Below are 21,197 nucleotides of genomic sequence, written 5' to 3'. Positions count from 1 at the left end.
TTTCAGTCTACCTTTTTAATTTTTGGACATTTTAAGATTTTTTGATGACTTTTTACTAGATTTGTCTCTCTTTTATGTGCTATTGTGCTTTATTGTTTAGAGGGACTTCATGTATAATCTTTGTAATGTTTATTTATTATTTGGGTAGATGTTGTTTTTTTGTATATTCTAGATCTTTTCACAGTCTACCTTTGGTAGCTGCTTTTAAGTCGGGTTTGTCCTGATTTAGTGGGTGGAGTTTCTTTATCTCCGGTCACAAATGGCTTTCGGGCAATGGTGTTTGCCTTCGGGCATGTATGAACTTCTTTTATCCTGTATTGGCCTTTTGGTAAAGTGTAATTCTCTCTAGAGTTTGTAATGAAGTTCTCTTTGTTTCAAAAAAAAAAAAAAAAAAAAAAAAAAGACCTATAGGTTCGCCTACTTGACTTATGAAAGACAATGACAATGGTAACGTCAACTAAGTAGGGCCCGAGGCCCCTGCGAATCGGTAAATCTGACGAGCACACCGCAACAAAAAAGAATGGCAAGAAATCAAGATAGGATCGGATCATGAAGGTATATAGCGTGTCCATCTCGTGCAGGCTCACCAATTCCAAATGGGAGAAAGCAACCAAAAACGAAAGATAGCACCCATAGCTAATAAGAATAAGGGCGAGAAGAAAGTACTAAAGAAGCAGTCACATCCATATCCGAATCCAAAGCTAGCAGATACATCAGCGTACCGCCATTCATTCCTATCCGGGGTAGTAGAGCTTTCTCGTTGATCATTTGTTCATCGTCATTCTTTTTCATTAATTAATGAAATTCGAATCCTCTTTTCAGATATGTTGTTTTAGGTAAAATATTTTTTTGTCGAAAAATATTATTAGAAAAATTATTTTTCAGGAAATTGTTTTTGGCTCAAAATATTTTTTCAACATTTGGTGCATATAGAAAATGACAATTTTTTTTTTTAATATTTTCATTTAATCGTATTAACCTATAAAAATCATTTTTTTTCACAATATAAATATTAATATATTAACATAATAATTTGAGTTTCGACAATGGTATGCAGTGGCCGACGGTGGCCTGGTGGTGGTTTGACGGTACTCTAAGGATAGCTTGGTGGTGGTTTGAAGGTTGCACAATATATGGTAGTCTGGGAGTGGCTAGTTTGGCGGTGATCTGGGATAGCTCGGTGATAGTTCGAGAGTGGTTTTGTTTGATAAGAAGAAACTCAAATTCCATCAAATAAAAAAAAAAATTACGAAATTTAAAAATAAAAATCATTTTTCTAAAAAACTAAAAAAGTTTCTTCACGTGCATGATTATTTTGTGTTGCGTATGGAATTGTCCATCTATTGTACAACACTATTCATAAAAGTGAAACAGTACAGTACAATGAATGAAACATAAAAATCTAGCCGGCCTGGACAATTTTGGTAAGGGCCCTGCTCACATATGGTATGGGACCAAATCTCAAGTTGATCACTGCTTTAAGGGTGAAGACGCAGAAACCGCCACCGCACATGACAAACGCGGCCGGAGTCATTTGCGCCACTGAGCAACTGGAAAGAAAAGTTCTAATTCCTTTTGTTTTTATATATATAGTGCATGTGGTGGTGGTGGCCGGCTGGTGCAGTTCTTTTCTTTCTTCTCTAGTATTTTTGTTTTGTTTTGTTTTAGCAATAGCAATAGCCATTAGCCACAAGCCCAAAAGTTTGGCAACTTTGGAAGCTAATATTCGAATGTGATCCTCCCATCCAAAAAGAAAAAACAAATAAATACAAATTAAATCATATTGACGAATTTAGAATAACAAATTTAGTTCATTTAAGATTCTTCTTTGTCAAGATATACTATATATAAGCAGCCCCGAACACCACATTTCATTTTCACCATATTCTCTCTCTCTCTCTCTGTCATTTCATGTCACTTCTAGGGTTAAGGTCACATTTTGAACTCCGTAAGTCTAAAGCTTTAATTTATTGTCCCGGGCTCTGTAGCAGTTATTTTCCTGAGAGAGCGAAGAGTAATAGTTTTTGTTTTTGTTGAAGAGGAGGGAAGCACACCTTGCTTCCCTCCTCCCATGGAGTTTCTTGTTTGTGCTTTTAGAAATTAGTAGGGTTATTCTTCTCTTAGGGCCCTGTTGTCCCACTACACAAAAAACCACAATTCGTCACGTGTCTACAGTATCAGTTACTGTAGACACGTCACAATATACACGTGGCTATTTGGGGCGTGGAAACAATTGGCCGCGTGTATTTTATCAAGTGGCCATTGGTCGCATGTATTAAATGTAAGTAGCTAAAATATTTATATTTTTTATAATTTTTTTATATTTATATTTGCAATTGGCCACGTGTATTTTATACACGTGGCCAACTGTTTTTATCAAATACATATATATTTAATCAAATTATAAAAAAATATAATTTAAAATATAAATAAGGGATTTGGCCACGTGTAGGCGCGCGGGACAATTCCCGCGCCCACCTACACATTGGCTTAATTATTTCAAGTTTCAAATAAGGAAAAAAAAATTTTGTTATATATCTCACGGTTTTTTCTCTTTCTCTCTCACGCAGTACGCGTCTTCTTCTTCCTCACGATCGTACGGCACGCGTCTTCTTCTTCCTCACGGTACTGTTCTTCTTCTTCCTCACGGTTCTTTCTCGCTCTCGCTCTCTCTCACTGTATCGCTCTCTCTAACCTATCTCTCTCTCTCTGTTTCTGTTTCTGTATCTCTCTCTCTCTCTCTCTCTCTCTCTCTCTCTCTCTCTCTATATATATATATATATATATATATATATATATATATATATATATATATATATATATATATATATATATCTCTTTCTCTCCAAGCTCCGACCGGCCGGCCAGTACATCACCGGGGGGTAAGAAAATTGTACCCTCTCACTCTCTCTCTCTCTCTCTCTCTCTCTCTCTCTCTCTCTCTCTCTCTCTCTCTCTCTCTCTCTCTCTCTCTCTCTCTCTCTCTCTATATATATATATATATATATATATATATATATATATATATATATATATATATATATATATATCTCTTTCTCTCCAAGCTCCGACCGGCCGGCCAGTACATCACCGGGGGGTAAGAAAATTGTACCCTCTCACTCTCTCTCTCTCTCTCTCTCTCTCTGTCTCTCTCACTCTCTGTTTCTGTATCTCTCTCTCTCCGTATCTCTCTCTCTCTCTCTCTCTCTATATCTCTCTTTCTCTCTCTATCTCTCCAAACACCGACCGGCCGGCCAGTACATCACCGGCGGGCCAGTACATCACTCTCTCTCTCTCTAATTCCTCTGTCTCTCTCACTCTCTGTATCTCTCTCTCACTCTCTGTTTCTGAATCTGTCTCTCTCTCTCTATCTCTCTGTCTCTCTCTCTTTATATCTCTCTTTCTCTCTCTATCTCTCCAAACACCGACCGGCCGGCCAGTACATCACTCTCTCTCTCTCTAATACCTCTGTCTCTCTCACTCTCGGTATCTCTCTCTGTCTCAGTATCTCTCTCTATCTCTCCAAACTCCGGCCGGCCAGTAGCTAAGTCTCCAACGAGTTGCGGAAGTTGGTTCTGCATGTGTTTCGTATAGGTAAATCGTACGTATACGTATTAGGAAGGAAAAATCCTAAAACAAAAAAACAAGAAGAATAAAAGAACATGCAGATCTGTTCTTTTCTTCTTCTTTTTTTTAAAGCAGTAATTTTGATTTTGGCAACGTATATTCTTAACATGTATCAGAAAAAATATATAATTTTTCATTTTTTTTATTAAAAAAAAAAAAAAAAACATTTTGCCACGTGTATTTAAATACACGCGGCCAACTGTTAGCCGCGTGTATTTAAATACACGTGGCTAACTGTCAGCCGCGTGTACTTTAATACACGTGTCCAAGTGGCCACGTGTATTAAAATACACGCGGCAAAATGTGCATTTAGTGATACCCGGATCTACCACGTGCGCGCACGTGACTACTTGCAAGTGGCCGACAGTTCGCCACGTGTACAGTAACCGTACACGTGGCGAAATGCAAGTGGCAAAAAACATTTTTTTTTTGTAGTGTCCCCTTGGAGGAGAATGTAGTTTTGTCTCGTTCTGCTCTGGGATTGAGATGTTTTTTCTGTTTTCGTAGTTTGTTTTTGTTCTGGGATAAATGTTTTCACGGTCCTGGGTGAAATTGTTTTTGTTCTAGTACTGTGATGTAATGGGATTCATCATGGTGTTGTGGGTTGTTTAGGCACCAAAACATCCGCCGGGGACAATATTCAAACCTGCATTTTGGCTTCTTGGCTCCGTGTTTCCTCTCTGTTTTCACGTCCCAGTCTTGGCCGTGGCGGGTTTGAAAATATGCTGTTTTTCTTTCCTCCATTTGGGGTTCCCGTGGAAGAAGAAGAAAGCCATGTGATGTAGTGTAGGCGCCAGGCGATGACAGTAGGGAAAGGTTGATGACAGTTTGGGGGATAGGCGTCAGGTGTGGCTTTCCCGTGTTTTCTGCATGGTGATGAGTTACTACAGGTGTCGTTCGTATACAGGATTTGTCCTCTTCAGTCCAAGGAGCAGTTCGCATGCCAGCAACTGCCGAAGCAGATCGTGAGCAATTTTTGTGGAGTAGTTTGCCTACTTGTAACTACAGTTAGCCTACTAACAATTTTCGTGGAGCAGTTCGTGAAGTATGACGTGCAGTTTCTAAGTTCCTCTCATCTTCCGATTATGGGAGAATTTTCCGGTTTTGAGTTTTTTCCTTTAAAGGCGCACTTTCTGCTGGAGCTTTTGATGGGTCCCGAATTTTCTGCATCAACCGTCCAATGGATCTTAATTTTATTTTTTATTTGTTGTTTTGTTGTAGTCCTCTGATGCAGCCTGCTCTATTTTTTAACATCAAAATCTGGTCTGTAAAAGCTATTTTATAGCTCAGATTGTGTGTCATCTCTTAAATCAAGTAGGGTTTTATGCTACGTAGAGGCATCTTCTGTTGTCTAGGTTGTTTTTTGGCAGCTGTGGTCTAATATGGTCCGAGTCTGACTTACCCGATGCGGAGGAATCTCTACCCATAGTACCTTTGATTTGGTTTATTATGGATTCTTTGTAACCCTGAACATTTGACCGATTTGGTCTTTTTCTATATATATTGGAAAGGATCTTTCACCCAAAAACAAAAAAAAATAAATAAATAAATAAATACTATATATAAAATGCTAACGAGTGTCCATTTAAGTTAAATTGTGTGTTTAGTAACATGTGTTTAATATGTTTAATTTTGACAAATGGCGTTTTAGAGGCCCTAAAATTGTGACAAATCTCATGTTCAAATAAAACGACACTTGTCAATTTTTTGTAGTTATATATTAAAACGGAGCGTGAGAATTGAAAGAGAAATAGTTAAGTGGGAAGCCAACACACATTTTTAAGCCCAAAGATTGGAATGCCATTAATAAGCAGGAACACTAAATAAGAAAAAAAAAATTGTTAAATAGTGTACTGAAAATAATAATATTATTTCCTTAATAACCATAATTTAACATTTTAAATAGTTTTATGGTAGCTAAAATTGTTAAATAGGCCAAATTTTTTTTAACAGTTCCATACTTGGGTGCATATACATTCAATAGCTTTGCAAAATTTCTCTAACAATGGTTAGTTAAAAGTAAGTTGAAAAATAACCAAAATTTAATATAAAAAATGTTTCTACGATTATGGCCGTGACATGTAGCATTTTTTATGACTATTTATTGTTGTTTATTATATATTGTTGGTTTAATTCAATCCACCCAACTGTCATTGTACGACAGAAATCAACATTTGTTTAAATTGAATGAATTCCTCCGTAACTTCGGGCTTGTTTGGCAAAGAACAAAACACAACAGAGTAGTGAGTTGTTAGTTTTAAAATTAGTAAAATGTAATGATGTGACATAAAATAAAAAGAATTTGTATAAAAAAGTGAAAAAAATTTTGTATTGTAGTGAATATTTTTATTTGAATAATAATAAAAAATTATTGATGTGATATAAAAAGTGAAAAAAGTATGAATGTTTTGATGTTGATTGTTATTGAAAAATGTAAAAATAAAATAAAAATTATGTAAATAGTGACTAACACTATCATGTAATGTACAAGAGCTTGACAAACAAGCCCTTCTTTTTTTTCATTGTTATTTATTATTATTATTTGCTATTATTTTCAAAGACATTTTTGAAAAAAAAAAATGAAATGAAATTATAATTTAGTTATTGAAAAGAAGCGAAATAATTGAGAGAACGAATAGCTAAACTAAAAGCTAAACAAACCTTCTTCTTTTTTTTTTTCTTTTTTTTTAAAAAAAAACAAAATATTACACTAATACCTTCCCAATAGCCAAAATTTAACATTTTAAATGGTTTTAGGGTGGTTAAAATTGTTAAATAAGCCAAAACTTTCATACTTTAGTGCATATACGTTCAATAGTTGTACCAAAATTTCACTAACAATGCTTAATAAAAAGTAGATTGAAATAGAAGCAAAATTTAATATATAAAATAGTTTTAGGATGATTAAATCTGGGACAAGTAGCATTATGGCTGTTTTTTGTTGTTAAATGTTGGTTTGATTCGATCCACCCAACCGTTGATATAAAGCATAAATCAACACTTGTTTGAATTTTATAAATTCTTTTATAACTTTATTATTATTTTTTATATTGTTTCTTATTCTCTTTTAAGACGTTTTCACAAAAAGTTTTTAAAATTAAATTATAATAAAAAACTTGGGTATAGTGCAGGTTGAGTAATTATAGACATCATATCTATGTCCCTCTAATAATGACGTGATTTTTAAAATTACGATTTGATCAAAATTTAATAATAATCAATTACAAGTTCAACGATAATTTTAAAAGCTACGCTATTATTAGAAGGAATACAAGAAAGAAAAAGATATAACATATAGAATTACTCGTGTGGGTTATAAGCTAATGCCTAATGCCTAGTCGAATTAAAAGGAAAATTTAAAAATGGCATAAATGGACTTCGCAAGAGTTTTGCTCCTTTTGTATATTGATACATATGTTTTCGCAAGTTCTTTCAGATTTTTGGATCGGGTTAATATTATTGAATAATTGTGAAGAAAAAAAATGTGGCGTAAAACATTTTACGAAATAGAGAGCCGCATAATTCCCTTGAGACTTTCGAGATAGTCCTATCCCGAGCAGAACACTATCCGGGGTACGCATATCCTTACTTTACCAAGTCGGATTTGCAACGGATAAGCAATTCCAAATCTTACCACTCTCTTCCCGGTTCACTGTGTTGTTACCCAGAAAGGTCTTGCAATGGAAGCTCTGGGACTTCCCTCTCTCAATTCTCTTACCATTTCTCGCTCTAATTTTCACGTACAAAATGTCTTCAAAATTTCTAAAAGAGTAGCACAGCATTGGAGTTCTTCGGAGCTATCTTCTCTGAAACTCAGACCCTTTTATTACAGTTCTTCAGAGCTATCTTCTCCGAAACTCAGACCCTCTTGCAGAACCCACCTTTTGGTATGTAAATATTCCATCTTTTACTAGTTCTGATTAATGGGCTTCACTTATTTTTTGTGGGTGTTTTGTTTCTGTCAATGTTTGGTTGCTGAAAAGATGAAGGAAGGGAAAAGAAAGCCAAATTTTGTGTCTTGTTAATTATTTTCCTTTTGGTTGTTTTTGGTTTCTTTGAGAAGGAATTATCAACTTAACCGTGTGCTTCTGTGATTGTCTTATAGCTCCTTGTTTTGGTACAATATTTGGCTTTCTTTTCCTAATTTTGCACAGAAACCAATGGAGCTTCTTGGATTGACTTATAGCTCTTTGTTTCTAATCTGGGTTATCTTTGTTCCTTATTCAGCATTGCAGTACTACTCGAATGCAAGCTGACGGTGAAGATTATGAATTGAAGCAAATGAGAGATATGGCTGCTGCCAGGAAGAGATGGGAAGCTCTGGTATTTTGTACCCAAAATAACAACATTTTTATCTTTCTTTTGGGCATGGAGTAGATGGTTAGTGAGGAAACTAATAACTGATGTTGTTTTGCTAGCTGAATCTTATCTCTGTTGCACTTTGGCTGTGAAGGATTGCAATATCTTGCTTCAAGTGAATTATGGTTTTAATAAGTAGCATTGACCTGCCTAAAATTGATTTTAATGTGTCTGCTTATAATTGAAATCCCCATCAACTGAGTGCAGGTTCTACTGTCTGTATTATATTGTTTTAGAAGATTCCAATGGACAGGAAGATTAGTATGTGAGAGAAAATGGGAAAATTTGGATTATCTCTATAAATTCTGATTCCATTAACATCCCTGAAATGTCCGCTATTGTCTGTGTTATTTCAAAAGGGAAAATATCAAATTAGCTTTCTGTGCTTTGTTTGGAGTATAATTGGAACTTCACAAGTATTATATTAGAAAAATGAATAGAATATGAACAGAAGGCTATATTTGATAGCCGGACAAAACACAGTGAAGTAGTTGATAAAATTGAAAATGCAGGAAGCTATTTGATAATGTCTCAAAGCAATATATATATATTGACAAGTGTGGGGGGGGGGGGGGGGGGGGGGGGGGGGGGGGGTTTGTGGTTTGTTTCTCGGGGCTTTGAGGTTGGGTTGTTTTGTGGGCTTCTTCTTGTCGGGTCAGCAGTGAGGCTTTTGCTTCTTGTATACTTCGTGTGTACTAGGGGCGCCTTACGCTCTCTTTTTTAATAAAATTGCAATTACTTATCAAAAAAAAAAAAAAAATATTGACAAGTGAACATAAAAGATGATATATGTCAAGATTATCAAACAATCCCCTAGGAAATTCCAAGGCATTGCCTTTCCATTCCGGATCAGTCACCGCATGCATAAGTAGTCTGTAGTATTCTCAAAAATGACTTGCAATTTTACTCTCGTATTGTATATACCTTAGCTGTTAAATTTGTGAAGAGTATGAGCACATTGACAGCTATGATCTCTGAGATTATTGTTTGTCAGTTCTTTGGGGGCTTCACTTAACGTCTTGACTCTAGATCTGTGGTGAAAGAGGGAGGGCTAGATACTCAATTGAAATATATAAAGACCCTTGGGCCTTTCCTTGGCCAGGTCTTGCCAGGGAGCCCTAACTTTCTGGCTCTTGCCTTAATAACTTGATTATGCCGATCTTTGTATCAACTGCAGTTTCTTCAGTATGATTGTGATTGAATTGCCTAAATGAATTCAAGTTGTGAGGCTTAGGAATTTTATATAATGCTTTGACTGTTTTCTATAGGTTAGGGAAGAAAAGGTTAAAGTTCTTATGCCAAGAGAAGCTGGATATGCAATTCAGCTATCTAACAAAACCCTACTTGATGTTCGTCCCTCTACTGAACGCAAAAAGGTGGACATCTTTTATTTCAATGTTTTGATTCTTTTGGATATTATTTTTACTTTTAAAATTCAGATCTTTTAGGAATCAAGTTTGAGTTTTGCTTTGTTTTGGCTCACTTCTTATTAGTTCAATGTGAATGTGTTTATCACTCGACTCCTGTTGTCTTGTTTTATAGGTTATTAGGGTGATTTTGGTGATTGATTGCAATAGTGGTAAATATCATAGGTTCTGAGCATCATTTCCGATTATTGCAATAAACTGATTAGTTCTTATAGACTCATTTAACTAGTTCTAGTTTGATGCGATCAAATAATAAAAATAACGAGGAAAAAGATATGGGCTACTTCGAGAGAGCCGTGATCTCCAATGGCTACTTCGAGAGAGCTTTGATCTCCAAAACAACCAAAAAGGTCTAGGTTTTCATAATATTCAGCATGCTTATTCATTGAGTAGGATTACACTTTAAATAGATGACGGCTAGGTTATAAGACATAACCATTAGGTCTAGCCATCATAACACAATGCAGGAAAATAAACTAAGAAAGAAATAACTAATGGAAAATACATTCCTTATTAAACTAAATACTTAAGGAAATAAAATGTGGAGAATTAAACTCCTTATTCCAGCTGGCTTGGGGTTGCTTGGTGGCTACGGTTGTGCCACCTAGCCCTAGGAAAATCTGAACGTATCATCCCTCTCCCCTAACATCTTCCTTGTCCCCAAGGAAGAATTCAGGTTTTGCAAAAATCAGTCCCTGACCTTTCACCCTTTTCACTGCAGCTTCATTGATCAAAGGACCCTGGACCACACCCCAAGAAGCAAACTATTCTGAACCATTATTTTCATGAAAAAGTGATCCTAGTTGACCTTGACATGTAGAGATCCTAGCATCAAAATAAATTCCCAGCTTGAGGCTCTTCGCGTGTACATAATCAGCAAGAGCTTTAATTCCATATAGAAAAGTTGATCCAGCGATAAAATCCCAACTTCTTCTTCCTTTTTGTTTTTCTTTCTCTTCCTGAACCAAGCAAAAATCACGCCATCAATGTCTTGTGGAGACCCATACAGCTCCTCAATAGCACTACTTGCACGAGAAACGCAAGAGAGGGTCGAGTGGCAGAAGTTTCCATCAACCATCAGCGGGGGAAGCACAACTCGATCTTCTTCATCCATCGGCATGCTATCATAAAGACCTGCACCAGCATAACCCTCGAGATCTTCACCATTGGAATTGGATCGGAAAATAATGGACCTTTGAATGAAAAGGCTGATGGGTTTGCTGGGGTAACCCAACACCCGAGGAGAGTTCAGATTTCTGGTTTGTGTCTCTAACATAGCTTGGGGCCTTGGCATCATCTGGTCCCTTCTTGTTACTGGTGGGGTAGGTTGTATGGGTGGCGCTTGGCTTGCCGGAGATGTGCGTGGTGGAGAATAGCTTTCCATTCTTTTCCTGATCTCCTCCATCCGTTTGCTCGATTCTTCTTTGTACGCAAGGAATTCTGACCGCATCTTGTCTAGCCTCGCTCGTTCCTCTTCATTCCAGAAAGGCATGGTGATGATGTGGATCGGAGATTGTTGTAGAAAATAATCAACCTTCGCTCTGATACCACTTGATGCGATCAAATAATAAAAATAACGAGGAAAAAGATATAGGCTACTTCGAGAGAGCCGTGATCTCCAATGGCTACTTCGAGAGAGCCTTGATCTCCAAAACAACCAAAAAGGTTTAGGTTTTCATAATATTCAGCATGCTTATTCATTGAGTAGGATTACACTTTAAATAGATGACGGCTAGGTTATAAGACATAACCATTAGGTCTAGCCGTCATAACACAATGCAGGAAAATAAACTAAGGAAATAACTAATGGAAAATACATTCCTTATTAAACTAAATACTTAAGGAAATAAAATATGGAGAATTAAACTCCTTATTCCAGCTGGCTTGGGGTTGCTTGGTGGCTACGGTAGTGCCACCTAGCCCTAGGAAAATCTGAACGTATCATAGTTGCTAAAATGTATCTTTTTTTGGGTACTATTTTCTATTTTTATCTTGTGTTTTTTTGGAGTAATTTTTACAGAGCATAATGTCTCCATGGTTATTTTCATTGTGATGATTCTTGAATATCATAGCTTTTCATTGTTTTGAAGGCGTGGGTTAAAGGCTCAACCTGGATTCCAATCTTTGATGTTGATACCAAGTTTGATGTTGGAACTCTGCTCACAAAGATCACTAATTTCACGATGGGTATCAAACAACTTTTGCTATCTAGTCTTTCATAATTGATATTTTCTTTTTGCACCAAAGTTAATGAATCGCGTAATGAATGGTCTTTTAACAACATTTTTGTCATGTCTCACTGGTTACAGGAGAGTATTAATTTTGGTGCTTAGAGTCTAGGATAAATTTCCTTGGACTTTGTGCCGGTTACTTTGTTAAATTTGACTTATTTTTTGTGCAGGGGGTTGGTGGAGTGGTGTGCCTACATTGTCTTACAATAAGTAAGTTAGAAATCACTTCTCTAGATTTACTCGTCTATAGAATGAATGCTTTATTTGTTTTCTTTCTTTCTTCAACAGCCAGTTCTTATCAAAAGTTGCGGAGAATTATACAAAAGATACAGACCTTATTGTTGCATGCCAGAAGGGGTTGAGGTAAGCTTTTTGTGTAACTGGCTGGACTTTCAGATAGTGGGTTAGCACATGAATTTATCACTGTTTCTGCTGTTGGAGGGAATTACAGTTGTGATTTCAACACAGAGCACTTGGGAGTTCCTGTTTGCAGTTTGAATGAGGTTATGCTGACCAAAGCATTGAATTCAAGAATATGTAACACTTGCCTTTTATGGTCAATGTTGTTATGATTCCAAACTCTTTACACAGGCTTTAAAAGAAAAATTCTCTCTTGTTTTGCAAATTTCTTGTTTTATGTTTTCATTCAGAAATATAATTATGTGGAACTGATGGGACCACTTGACTTTCAAGGGATATCCAAACAGTGTAAACAATTAACTGAACAGGCTTTGTGTAATGGTGATGGAAGTTATTTTCTCATTAAAATCTATGAAGATCATACTAGTTGATGCTTAATTTTCTTCAGAAAAACTATGGCATGGAGAGATCATTGTGATCCTTTTAAGCCTTGAGGTGGTTGAGTCATCACTGAGCATGAATTTCTAATGAGTTGTAAACATGGATAAAGTGATATTCTTCCATTTTGCAGGTTTTAGCCAATTCGGTTTTAAACCATGTGATCTCTTTCCAGACTTTGGCTGCCCCTTGGTCAGGATCTAGATGGCATACCCCTGTCGCTTGTTCAGGTTGGAATTTATGTTCTTGGACTCACTCCAAGCATTTTATCACTAAATTGAAACATATGTTCCAGCTTGGATGAGAAACATGAGGGTGCTACATAGACACCTGCCCGAGACTATCATAATTTGTATTTCTATCCTATATGTGCTGAATGGATAAGATGCTAAGCGATGCAAATCACCTTTACATATTGAAAAATCAATCTCAATTGTTGTTGGTGAGAATGGAATATTTTATCTTATCACACTTCTCATTCTGGAAAACATTATACTGACAGATCTCTAGCTGCTTGTGAGATACTGTATAATGCTGGCTACACAAACCTTTTCTGGATGCAAGGGGGTCTGGAGGCTGCTGAAGAAGAGGTATTTGTTATGAGAAGTGCAGGACTTTGTTATTATAATTTTATTTCCTGTTCATTCTAATTTTTTCCTGTCAAGCAAATATGAATTGGAGAATATACTGAGTCTCGTGTTATGTGGAGCAGGATCTTGTCACAGAAGGTCCTCAGCCTCTTAAATTTGCTGGAATTGGTGGGGTTTCAGAGTTTCTCGGGTAACTATTTATTCCTTTTTGTCATTTTCTTTAGAATTGTATCGTAAAAAAGTTATGAGACTTTTCTTTTACTTTTTTATTCAAAAGAAGTATATGAAATTCCATGCTATAGATCATTACACATTATTGTCTACATGCAAGTTGCCCATGTCACGATCTCACCAAGCACTTTGCCAAGCTGGGTCAGCAGATGATGCCAACACCATTTACAGATTTCTAGATTGCTGTGAGATGCATTATCCAGTAAATGCCTGTAGATTGGATTTGACATTATTAACAAACCGAGGTTGTACTTGCTGTGAATCATTAAAAGCTAGGGCCGGTCTTGTTGCTGGTTGGCATCACTTGTCTGTACAAATTATAGATTGGTGTTGTGGTTGTGGGTTAAAGGAAAGCCTGTGTTGACTTACCGATACAAAAAATGAAAGTCTCCTGCTTTCCTTGTCCTGTACATCTCTAGCTTGTAAGACAAATTTAAGTGCTTGGACTTGTTTTTTTTTTTTTTCGTATTGCTTTGTAGCACACTTGTTTCTGATTATTCTCTCCACCCTGAGTGATTACTATGTGAATAAAGCAAACTATTGACATGTTCTTTTCAGTTTTACTGATCAACAAAGAGATGCAGCTTCAAGAGAAGGTTGGGGTTACCGACTAGTGTTCTCTGCGCGTCTGGTAATTAGTCTCTTTCTCAAATTGGTAAAATACATGCTACTTTTTAGTCTTTAGTCTGTTATTCTGAAAAAGACATAATGTTTGGCTGTGTATGGCACAGGTTGGGATCTTTATTGTTGCTGATGCCTTGTTTCTTGGTGCTCAGCAAGTTGGCCATTATCTTCAGGATATAAGGTCTCACTGAGGTTCAGAGCTCTGGGCTTGAATGTATTTGATACAAATATTTGCGAAAACGTTTGCAATTCTGGAGCAGTATATGAAGATGAGATTTGCCAACGGTCACAATTTTTTCTTGCCAGAGTACTTTGAGAAGCCAATTGCATACATGCTTTTTGATGGTGAATTACCCCATCTTACACCTTTCATTATTTTGAGTTGTGTTGTGTTTGAGCTTTTTTCTACCACATGGTGTTGTGGAACTATTCAAGCAGTGATTGACTTCATAATTTTGTTGAAAGTCTTTGTGTTGTTGCTAATCAGATTATGCCTTGTGATGTCTATGTTCTGCAGGTTCTTGGAAACTTGTTGTCCATTAAAGTCTATACTTTACTCATACATTTATTTCTGTACCATTAGTAGAAGATGAGATGAGGGTGAAGAGGTTATCTATAATGAGTTTAGTATCATTAGGAAAATCAAACATTGACATTTTTCAGTGTAATGTAAATGAGCTCTAGTGAGAGCAGTAAGATTTTTTGTTTTGTTTGTTTTTTTCATTTCACCATTTACGCTGTGCTGAATGCAGATAAAGGTTAACATAAGTAGATCCCAGTTTATTGAAAAAGCGAAACACATACACATCTCTCTCTCTCTCTCTCTCTCTCTCTCTCTCTCTACGGATGTAAGTGGAATGTTCTTTTCGGTCTTTTGGTAACTTCACTTTTGGGATTTGGCTTTTCTCAAAGAATATGCGAGGATGTGCCCCCATTACAACAAAAATTCCGATGGCATTGGCAAGCATACTGACATCACAATCATAATGACATGACTATATATATATATATATATATCCCTCCTGTTCACTCTTTAATTTACTAACGTATTGTTGGGGGACCTTTTGTGGGGTGTTGAACAAACAAAGGCTAACTTTTGATTTGCTGAGGCACAGAAATTTGCCCCTCAAAGGTTCATAAGCAGATGCAAGCTCCAGGATTACATCTATTACCTCATTCGAACACAAAACTTATTATATGGGATTAAAACATTAGATGTTTTTATTCCAGAATACTTTATGGGATAGCTATTGATCTACATGCTTTGAATTATGAAATTCGGAAACAGTCGTACAAACATTCTATCTGGCAGAGTGTAGTCTGTTTCTCCTCTTTAGATTATGTTTGCATTGTTTACGGGAACCGTGGTTTGGCAATGACAAGCAGATGAGCAATTCTGTGCATTGTGATGCCAAAAACTTCTGTCATATCCAATTCCTTAGCTGTGGTACCAGGGGGAAGCTCCCAATCAAAGCTGTGGAGAAGTTGAGCTAGAGCGAGCTCCACACTTGCTGTTCCAAATGTCATAGCTGGGCAGATTCTTCTACCAGCGCCAAAAGGTATAAGCTCGAAATGCTGACCCTTGAAGTCGATAGTGCTACCCATAAATCTTTCTGGCTGAAATCTTTCCGGGTTTTCCCAAGATTCTGGGTCTCTCCCTATTGCCCAGGCATTGATAAAAAAACGTGTCTTGGCTGGAATGTCGTACCCGTCAATGTTCACATCTTCCATGGATTCTCTAGGGACTAATACTGGAGCAGGGGGATGCAACCGAAATATCTCTTTGATGACAGCTTTCATGTAGTACAGCTGAGGCAAATCACTCTCTAAAACAACTCTTCTCTCTCCGACGATGCTTCGTACTTCGGCTTGTGCTCTTTCCATGACTTTTGGGTTCATAATGAGCTCTGTCATTCCCCAGTCAAGGGTGATGAACGTTGTATCAGTTCCTGCAGCAAACATGTCCTGCAGTGGCAGTAATGACACTACTCAGTAACTAAAAGTTGAGCGTCTATATTCAACAGAAATTTGTAAGTAATAAAAGTGGAAGTCTTTACTGACCAAGATGATAGCCTTTAAATTATCCGTGGTGAGAGGCATTTCATCAGATCCCTTCTTCTGTACATCGAGTAACACATCCACAAGGTCCTTCTGCTCCTCTTTTTCTCTCTTGGGATTGCGATGTTCAGCCAGCAGCTGGTCAAAAAGTTGATCAAAGCGTCGAAATGTGTTCTGAAGTCTTGATTTCATGCCTGTTAAGCTGTGTATAAATTCCATGGAAGGGAAGAAATCTCCGATGCTAAATCCTCCAAGCAATACTTGATACTCTTCCAGCATCTTTTGGAAGCCATGGCGATCATATTCTCCTCCTCCTGAGAAGTCCCTTCCAAATGCAACCCGGCAAAGGACGTCGTTTGCATATAGGCCAAGCAACTTGGAAAGATTGGTGGTGCCAGGATAGGACTCTGCAACTCGAAGAATCAAACGAGCAACTTCTTCTTCTCTAACAAAGCTATACGATTGAACTCTTTTGACGCTTAGTAGTTCAAGTATGCATATTTTTCGAATATGCCTCCAATAAGCACCATAGGGGGAGAAGGCAACATCTGTACAATCATAAAATAGGTGCTTGGCTGAAAAGATTCGCGGACGGCTTGATAGTGCGAGATCATGGGTTTTCATTGCTTCCCTGGCTAGTCTAGCAGATGAGATCACCACCGTTGGGATCTCACCAAGTTGTAAGAAAATGATTGGTCCAAACTTGTCTGCCAGCCGCCGGAGGGAGAGATGCGGCATGTTGCCTAGCTGGTGAAGGTTACCAATGATGGGTAGCTTTGGAGGGCATGGTGGGAGATTGGGTTTTCCTTTTCTTGACTTCTCCTTCAAGAAAAACCTCAGCAACACAACCAGGAAAATGGAAGCAAAGAGGAAGATGGGTTGGAAGCTTTCCTTTAGCCATTGAAGAAAAGCCATTGGAGTTTTCAGAAACACACAAGTGAGAATTAATGTGAGTCCACTTTTTTCTCTACATGGTCATCCATATACATGCGCAATTATGGCCTTCTCCAGTTTAACTCTGTTTATTTACTTTTTCAACTTTTCATCTGCCATAGTTCTGGTATCAATTAATTATAATTTATTGCAAATTGGCTTGATTTTGGAAAATAATATAACCAGCAAATTTTCCATGTCAATCTCAATCACGTTACTGGAGCCTTGATGTGATCAAGATTGACAGTAACTGGTAAAAACAAAGAAATTTGAGCAATAGACTCCCATTTTCTTCATGACACATGCTGCAACTTGCGTTAAGGTCTCAAAGATTCCACTGATCTTATTCACGTTTTCTATCGATCCTTCCAACGACACACAGACTGACACGTTTTCTATCGATCCTTCCAACGACACACAGACTGACAGACAGTGCTTTGCATGTTTGTCAAAATTAGTAGAGTTCCACCATTATATTTTTCGTGAATCCTGTGATCAAATATCATCCACCCACATCACGAATGGGGAGTCTTGGTCCTTGTCTTATTATCAAGGTCGGTTCCATAAATTTTAAGGCATAAAGTGAAAAGTTAAGTTTTTTTTTTTTTTTTTTTTTTTTTTTTTTTTTTTTTTTATATATATATATTTTGGGATAATTGCACCGTTAGTCCCTGTGGTATACCATAATTATTTTTCACTCCCTATGGTTTAAAAAGTTCATGGGAGGTCCTCGTGATATGCAATAATTACAAATCGATCCCTGGCGTCAAATTCTGTTAAAATTTTTAACAGATTCCGTCAAATGCCACGTCAGCGCCACGTGTCGTCATTTTATTGGTGACACGTGGCGCTGACATGTCTAATTTTAATAAAATAATATAAATTTATTAAAAAATAAATAAAAAATACTTATTTTTTTTAAAAAAAAAAAAAAAAAAAAAAAAGAAGAAAAAAACAAAAATGGGAAAGGGGGTGGCCTGGCCACCCCCCAAAGGGGTGGCCAGGCCACCCATAGCCCATGGGGGTGGCCGCGCGCCACCCCCAGAGGCCGCCGGGGGTGGCGCGCGGCCACCCCCAGTGGCAGGGGGTGGCGCGCGGCCACCCCCAGGCCATTGGGGGTGGCCTTCGGGCCACCCCTAGATCTTCTAAGGGTGGCCCGATGGCCACCCCCGGCCACTGGGGGTGGCCGCGCGCCACCCCCGGCCACTGGGGGTGGCCGCGCGCCACCCCCAGAGGCCACCTGGGGTGGCGCGCGGCCACCCCCAGTGGCCGGGGGTGGCCATCGGGCCACCCTTAGTAGATCTAGGGGTGGCCCGAAGGCCACCCCCTGGGCCTTGGGGGTGGCCGCGCGCCACCCCCGGCCACTGGGGGTGGCCGCGCGCCACCCCCTGCAGCCACTGGGGGTGGCGCGCGGCCACCCCCAGTGGCTGGGGGCGGCTGGGCCACCCCTTCAGCTTTTTTTTTTTTTGTTTTTTTTTTTGAATTTTTTTTGAATTTTTTTTATAAAAAATAAGTATTTTTATTTATTTTTTAATAAATTTATATTTTTTATTACGATAGACAGGCGCTGACGTGGCATTTGACGGAATCTGTTAAAAATTTTAACAGAATTTGACGCCAGGGATCGATTTGTAATTATTGCATATCACGAGGACCTCCAGTGAACTTTTTAAACCATAGGGAGTGAAAAATAATTATGGTATACCACAGGGACCAACGGTGCAATTATCCCTATATTTAAATATTAATTAAATTAAATTTATTTTAATATTTATATTTTATGTATATATATTTTATTTAATATGTCAGTTAGAGCATTTTTTTCTACTAGTAAAATATTTTTTAATTTTATAACTTATTAGATATAGAATGACTTATCACTTGATTTAAAGACATGCATGACATAATAAGAAGATTTAAAGAAAAATAAAGAGAGAAATAGAAATAAGTTATATAGCGATTGATTTTTAATAGATCATAATGCGAAAAAAAATTGTTGGACATTGAAGACTCACTGAGGGTGTAATTCTATCTATTATGCATGAATAATGCTACATATCACCCTTGTGTTCCTCCAAAATTAATGTGGCTCTTAAAATCACCATTGGATCTAGGGGTGGGCGCGGGCCGGATTTACATGTTTTCTACAACCCGCCCCGCAGTGAATTGGTTTGAAAATCAGGATCCGCAACCCGCGTAGTGAATGGTCAATCCGATGGGCTACGGGTAGCACGGATTGGGGGCGGGTTCGAGTATTCTGTTTGTTGTTTGTTTTTTGTTTTTTTTTTTTATTAAAAAAAAAAAAAAAAAAAAAAACCTTTCTGGGCCCAAAACCAAATGGGCTGTGGGATATTTGAAATCTTTCTATTTTATCACTTTAAAGGCCTAAATGTGATCCACTAGTCTGTGAATATGCAGGCTCCTTAGCAATCAAACAAGTAAATTAAAAAGTAATATATATTGTAGATGTAATTCACTGCTACTGATATAAACCTAGCAATCACACAAGTAATATATATTGTAGTTCACTGCAGGATGCATCAAGAATCAAAACAAATTTTAAATCAATAGCTAAGCAGAATAATAACACAAAAAAATTAAAAGTTATAACAAAAAAAAAAAAAAAAAAAACATAAACTTGGTCCAACAAAAATTAAAATTTCCAACAAAAAAATTAGAAACTTAGTCCAACAAATTTAAAGTTCCAACAAAAAAAAACAAAAACTTAGTCCAACAAAGATTAAAAGTCCCAACAAAAGAACAGAATCCGTAATTCAGTAGAATCAATGAACACAAAAAAATCAATAGTCCTATCAACAGCTGAATGCTCTAAACCAACAACAAAAAACAAGAAACCTCGCATGGCAGCATCTTCAACTAATCATCTTCAAGCAAAATGCTGATGTTCTTCAAAGTTACTTCTACAAAGGAGAATGAAAAAAAAAATTAATTTACAATCATAATTCAAATTTGATAAAAGAGTAAGTGAATATTTAAATGATAGAAAGCTTATCTGATTCGAGCCTATAACTTTCAGCATCATCAATTATCTCTGAATCATAACCATTGCCACCGTTTATGGGTTTTGACCTTAACCAATTCTGTGAACATATTAAGGCTTTAACTGTTGTTGGAGCCAATGAACTCCAAAAATGGTCCAAAACACCATCTCCAGTGTTAAAAGTCGACTCTGAAGTAACCATTGTAATGGGAATTGATAAAACATCTTGTGCTATTTGGACAATTACTGTGAATTTGGTTGAGTTCACCTTCCACCAATTCAAAATATCAAAATTAACATTCATTTTCCCTACATCCTCTATCAAATACCGATCTAATTCCGATTTGCTTTCTACATCACTTTTAGAAGCCCGATACTTATGAAATTTACTCATGAAGTGAAATGAATAGTCACTACTCTCACTTTGATCTATTATGGTTGACGAATCACTACCATGATGAACTCAAAAGGAACTCCCACCATTGTTGTCATAGTGATCATATAATTTGTCCAAGTGGTACCTCAATTTTGTAATCATTCGAATTGCTTGCTCAACATTGAGAACGCCTTTGAACCAATAAGCTAATGAATCCAATTTGGTGCTTGGATCAAGAAAAACCGCAACAAACAACATCAAGTTAACCCTATCAAGATCTCCCCAATACTTGTTGTACTTCATCTTCATTTTCTCCGCCATGGCACTTAATACATAATCCCCACTCGCACTAAAAGCCTGTAAATGTGCTTGGATGCCACAAATCTCTTGGAAGTAGATATTAGATGTCACATACAAAGAACCTGAAAGTCGCATGGTCACATCATAAAAGCCTTAAACTAAATTTTTTCTGTCTTCATACAAGCCTCAAATTTATCAAATCTTGAAGGTGGAGTCTTCACATATTTCATTGCATTTCGAACCTTCACAATAGAGTCACTAACCTCTTTTAAACCATGTGTCACAATAAGATTTAGTATGTGTACACAACACCTTATATGCATATACTCATTATCCAATATGGCGCCCACCTTATCTCTACTTTTCCTCTTTAAGTACTCAATAGCAATATTATTGGCACTAACATTGTCAATCGTGACAATAAAAATGCTACTAATACCCCACTCAAGCATACAAAATTTTATTTTTTTTTCCCAATAGTCTCTCCTTTGATTAAGAATTAAAAAGAAATTTATATTTCTTTTATGTAAATTCCAATCATTATCAATAAAATGGCAAGTGACACACATATAATTAAGGTTTTGAATTGAAGTCCACGTATCAGTGGTAAGACAAACCTTAGCACCAATTGTCAAGAACATT

General features: G+C 37.1%; 2 protein-coding genes across 3 annotated transcripts; one reads left to right on the top strand and one right to left on the bottom strand.

The window, feature by feature from the left end:
• The first annotated feature begins 7,178 nt into the window (after positions 1-7,178).
• Positions 7,179-14,605, top strand: LOC133874942 (rhodanese-like domain-containing protein 11, chloroplastic). Of its 2 annotated transcripts, XR_009901409.1 has the most exons (11): positions 7,179-7,514; positions 7,855-7,950; positions 9,255-9,362; positions 11,504-11,600; positions 11,815-11,854; positions 11,933-12,007; positions 12,945-13,032; positions 13,155-13,222; positions 13,822-13,894; positions 13,995-14,232; positions 14,405-14,605. XR_009901409.1 is itself a non-coding variant. In XM_062312889.1 (10 exons), the coding sequence occupies exons 1-10, from the start codon at positions 7,308-7,310 to the stop codon at positions 14,076-14,078; spliced, it is 936 nt and encodes a 311-aa protein (XP_062168873.1). In that variant the 5' UTR covers positions 7,179-7,307; the 3' UTR covers positions 14,079-14,394. The 2 variants fall into 2 exon arrangements, 1 of the variants encoding a protein (XP_062168873.1); XM_062312889.1 differs by lacking the exon at positions 14,405-14,605 and having other exon boundaries at positions 13,995-14,394.
• Positions 14,606-15,055: 450 nt separating this feature from the next.
• Positions 15,056-16,960, bottom strand: LOC133874941 (cytochrome P450 71AP13-like). The gene is made up of 2 exons (XM_062312888.1): positions 15,949-16,960; positions 15,056-15,852 (listed from the first exon to the last, which is right to left on the bottom strand). Exons 1-2 carry the CDS (start codon positions 16,858-16,860, stop codon positions 15,241-15,243), a joined length of 1,524 nt encoding a protein of 507 aa, XP_062168872.1. The 5' UTR covers positions 16,861-16,960; the 3' UTR covers positions 15,056-15,240.
• Between the last annotated feature and the right edge of the window lie 4,237 nt (positions 16,961-21,197).

This window comes from Alnus glutinosa, chromosome 8, assembly GCF_958979055.1.
Source record: "Alnus glutinosa chromosome 8, dhAlnGlut1.1, whole genome shotgun sequence".
Classification (NCBI taxonomy): Eukaryota; Viridiplantae; Streptophyta; class Magnoliopsida; order Fagales; family Betulaceae; genus Alnus; species Alnus glutinosa.
The sequence above is the reverse complement of the archived record's forward strand: the minus strand, read 5'-3'. Positions and strand labels throughout refer to the sequence as shown.

Coding starts and splice junctions, on each gene's coding strand:
- LOC133874942 (XM_062312889.1), top strand. CDS start 7,308: ATGGAAGCTCTGGGACTTCCCTCTCTCAATTCTCTTACCATTTCTCGC. Junction 7,951..9,254: donor GGAAGAGATGGGAAGCTCTG/GTATTTTGTACC, acceptor TGTTTTCTATAG/GTTAGGGAAGAAAAGGTTAA. Junction 12,008..12,944: donor GCATGCCAGAAGGGGTTGAG/GTAAGCTTTTTG, acceptor TTATACTGACAG/ATCTCTAGCTGCTTGTGAGA.
- LOC133874941 (XM_062312888.1), bottom strand. CDS start 16,860: ATGGCTTTTCTTCAATGGCTAAAGGAAAGCTTCCAACCCATCTTCCTC. Junction 15,853..15,948: donor ATTTAAAGGCTATCATCTTG/GTCAGTAAAGAC, acceptor CTGCCACTGCAG/GACATGTTTGCTGCAGGAAC.